Here is a 3,821-nt window from a genome sequence, read left to right as displayed (position 1 = left end):
GAAAGTGGAAAAGTGTACAAAGTTCCAGATAAAAAGATTAATAGATGCAACTTAAATAAAATTTCCCCTTTTCTTTTACCAATTAATAATGATTACCTTTAGCAGATCGAGATTGAACTTTAAAACCCAACTCCCAAAATGAAAACTGGTGTTTAAATTTTAATCAGACATAGAAGGAAAAGATTACTATATTTGGACATCTTTTACAAGAATTTTTTTTCTGTATTAAAGCAGAAACCAGTTCCTAAACCCTTTTATTCAATGGTATATTCTGTTTGGACAAATATCAAAAATAGAAGACTGTGACTTTTGCTTTTGTAATTGTGATTTTTCACTGCAGTCTTCTATAACTTTTACAGAGTTCATGGTCCCTAATATCTCCCCACCCTCCATTTTTCCTAGGTGGGGAAATGGCTGCCATAAATTTCTCACTGATAATTAGAGTTTCTGGAAACAAGTACTGTTTGTTATTATTTAAGAGTGACTCAATTTGGGCACTCTGGGTGGATGGTCTACAGGTTTTCTTGTGGTGCATACCACAGTCTCCAGCATGAAATATCCTAGGAACTTGAGGAACCAGCACTTTCCAGAATTTTGGAAGACAAGATACAGTTAAATATTGAAGAGTCCAGTCCCAGTTATAATCATCATAAGTACAGAAAGTGTCTGTGCACTCAATCAGCTTCTGATATGCATCCCGGGTCAAGGCTAGACCCATATTGTGCTCTGTGGATTTCCAAGTTTTCACATCTACCTTGTCAGCAATGCCATGGTAACTTCGAACCGCCGTATAGGTCCCCAGGGAGAGAACATCACACTCAGGACACTCCTCCTGCTTTAACTTCCACATCTTTTTGAAGACATGGTAAAAGTCTGGGGCTAAGTAGTGATCTTCCTCTAGGAAAAGTATGAGGCCAGTATAGTCTCGAAGAACTTTTACCCTTTCCCATACAAAATGCAGCTTCCACCACCAATGGTGTTTGGTTTGGGAGAACTTAGCCTCTCTATAATGGCCAAAGGAGTCGGGATACTCAGCATTAATGCATCCCATCTTCAAAGCTGCATTCTTCTCCAGATCTCTGGGGCAATCTCTGGGGTCGCTGCCTGGAAACTCGTTGGGGTACAACTGAATGCTGAAAGGAAAGAACACCTGCAGAACCGGACAGAAATCCACCCCAGCGATTAGCTGATTGATCTCTGTCGACCAGAAGTCATGGCTAAAGATAACGAGGACGTTGTCAATACCCTGGGCTTTTCGGAGTGAGTCCAGCAGCAGTCTGAGGTAATCGGGCCGGTTATGCACCTGGACCACCAGCACCAGCTCTCGAGGCGCCCAGGAGCCGGCCTTATCTACATTCCTCAGCGTCTGGTCAAAGTTCAGCTGGTACACCAGGGACCTGTACCGCAACGTCAGGTTGTCTGCCTCGGGCTGCGGGGCTGCGGGGACCAGAGGAGCCGCCGACTCGTTGGAGACCCGGCGGATGCCCACCGACACAGCAGAATGGTCCCCGCCCCGGCCGCCCGCACCTCGCGCGGGCTCGGCGTCCAGCAGCGGCGGGGCGAGGGCCTCGCTCTTCCTTTGTCGCCCATTGCTGCTCCAGAGGACGAAGCCGCAGGCGGCCACCACGAGCGTCAGGATCAGCACCTTCCGCTTATAGATGCGGAACCTCATGGTCTCCAGGGCAGGGAGCGCGGACGGGCGCAAAAAGGAGCTAGCGGCTTCTGCACAGAAGGGGCGGGCGGGTGGTGGCCGTCGCCTTGGCCTGTAGCAGTCAGAACTGGCCCCCGCGGCTGCCCCAGCTAACTCATCCCGGGCCCCGGGGGTCCAGGGGCCCGAAGGGTCTCAGTTCCCCCGCGCCGCCCGGGCTCCACACATCCTCGCCTGGCAGCTGCAGCTCGGGTAGCGGCCCCGCCGCTAGGAGCCGCGGCTCGGCGTCGCCTCGGTCCTCTCCATTCAGCACCGGTCCCGGAAGAAGTCCCGCCGCGGCCCCACCGCACCCCGCTTGGTTACCTGCGCCTCCAGTGGCCCTGCGTCCTTTGCGCTCTCATCCTTACGCGGGCCCCAGACCGCCAAGACCCAGCGACGCAGCCTCGCCCCACTCTGGCGGCGACCGTTCTGACAACCCGCGACTGGCCCTCGGAGCGCCGCGGTCCTCCGGCCCACACCCCTCCGGCCCGCCCCCTGGGCCGCTGGTTGGAGATTCCCGGACGCGTCCGGAGACGACGGGCCGGCGCTGCCTGCTGCCTATTGGTCCGTAGCACTGTCGCTCACGCTCAGTTCCTACTTCCGCTTCATCCTCCCTTTCCTGTTAGGCGAGAGCGGAGCGAGGCGAGGATCGTAGTTGCCGTTTCCCGGTAAGCGAAGAGGGGAGTGTGGCGGTCTCAGCAGGAACCTCCAGTGCTCAGAATCTGGAGATGGACCAGGCCGTTGTAGGAACTGGAGGGCGAGGCCCGCTGCCTTGGCAGAGTTAACGGGCTTCTCCCCTCGGAAAGGGGCTCACGAATGACGGCCAGTGGGCCGGGAGATACTTATTCAGGGACACGTCAGCCGTGAACGCTGCTCACGGGTGATGGTGCTTCGGAGGGGAAAGTGAAACCAGACAGCTCCGGTTCCCAGAGAAGGAACGGAAGCGGGCGGTAGCTGGAGCTACTGACTGAAACCAGGCACTGAACCGGGCATACCCGGGAGCTAGAACATGGAGGAGAAGGGTGTGAGAGGGACTGAGAAAGAAAATCAGATCAACCCCACTACGCTTTTGGGGACGGCCACAGTAAATTAAGCTCCGAAGGAACCCACTTTGTACGGGGAACTGGCTGTTGGGCGCCCCTATGCTGCTTTTAAGTGAGTCTCTTTCCATAAATATTCTGGACATCACAAAAAGGTGTGCACTTTTGTATTGAGTCATAGGTAAAAGGAGTATTTGGTGGGTTTACACATTACTGACATGTGTAATGTTTTCCTATATTTTTAAAGCACTTTATTAAAAATGTTTGAAGTTTGCTACTTTAACTTCAAATGTTTTACATTTTCATCCTGCAGACTGCGCTGCTGCAGAAATGGTCAACGTTCCTAAAACCCGAAGGACTTTCTGTAAGAAGTGTGGAAAGCATCAGCCTCACAAAGTGACCCAGTATAAGAAGGGCAAGGATTCCCTTTATGCCCAAGGAAAGAGGCGCTATGATCGGAAGCAGAGTGGCTATGGTGGGCAGACAAAGCCAATTTTCCGGAAGAAGGCTAAAACCACAAAGAAGATTGTGCTGAGGCTTGAATGTGTTGAACCTAACTGCAGGTCCAAGAGGATGCTGGCCATTAAGAGATGCAAGCATTTTGAACTGGGAGGAGATAAGAAGAGAAAGGGCCAAGTGATCCAGTTCTAAGCTTTGAGTTTCTTCTTTTATTTTTGAGAAGAAAATGTTGACCCTGTAGAAAAATTACCCGTATGAAAATAAAGTCATATTTTTACCCATCTGTTGTTTTTTTTCAATCTAAATAGAATGACATGCTTAGTGAGTTGAATCACATTCTTTATGTGATTCAGAATAACAGAAAATTAGTCCATGACGTAAGGTTTATCTTCAAATATATATATATATATATGTATAAATATAAATATATTTATGTATTTTAAAATTTTTATTTGACAGAGAGGGAACACAAGCAGGGGTGGGGGTGGTAAAGGGAGAAGTAGGCTTCCCATCCAGCTGGGAGCCTGATGTGGGGCTCCATCCCAGGATTCTGGGATCATGACCTGAGCTGAAAGCAGACGCCTAATGACTGAGGCACCCAGGTGCCCCTTATTCTCAAATTCTTACTTAGATTT

General features: G+C 50.4%; 2 protein-coding genes across 2 annotated transcripts; one reads left to right on the top strand and one right to left on the bottom strand.

Annotated features, from left to right (window-relative positions):
- Window positions 1-139: 139 nt before the first annotated feature.
- Window positions 140-2,143, bottom strand: MGAT2 (alpha-1,6-mannosyl-glycoprotein 2-beta-N-acetylglucosaminyltransferase). Its single transcript, XM_059373146.1, has one exon. It carries the CDS (start codon window positions 1,670-1,672, stop codon window positions 332-334), a length of 1,341 nt encoding a protein of 446 aa, XP_059229129.1. The 5' UTR covers window positions 1,673-2,143; the 3' UTR covers window positions 140-331.
- Window positions 2,144-2,251: 108 nt separating this feature from the next.
- On the top strand, window positions 2,252-3,467 carry RPL36AL (ribosomal protein L36a like). The gene is made up of 2 exons (XM_059373147.1): window positions 2,252-2,355; window positions 3,041-3,467. Exon 2 carries the CDS (start codon window positions 3,058-3,060, stop codon window positions 3,376-3,378), a length of 321 nt encoding a protein of 106 aa, XP_059229130.1. The 5' UTR covers window positions 2,252-2,355; window positions 3,041-3,057; the 3' UTR covers window positions 3,379-3,467.
- Window positions 3,468-3,821: the final 354 nt, after the last annotated feature.

Source organism: Mustela nigripes, chromosome 13, assembly GCF_022355385.1.
Source record: "Mustela nigripes isolate SB6536 chromosome 13, MUSNIG.SB6536, whole genome shotgun sequence".
In the NCBI taxonomy this organism is placed as follows: domain Eukaryota; kingdom Metazoa; phylum Chordata; class Mammalia; order Carnivora; family Mustelidae; genus Mustela; species Mustela nigripes.
Note: the sequence above shows the minus strand (reverse complement) of the source record. Positions and strands in the feature narration are given on the sequence as shown.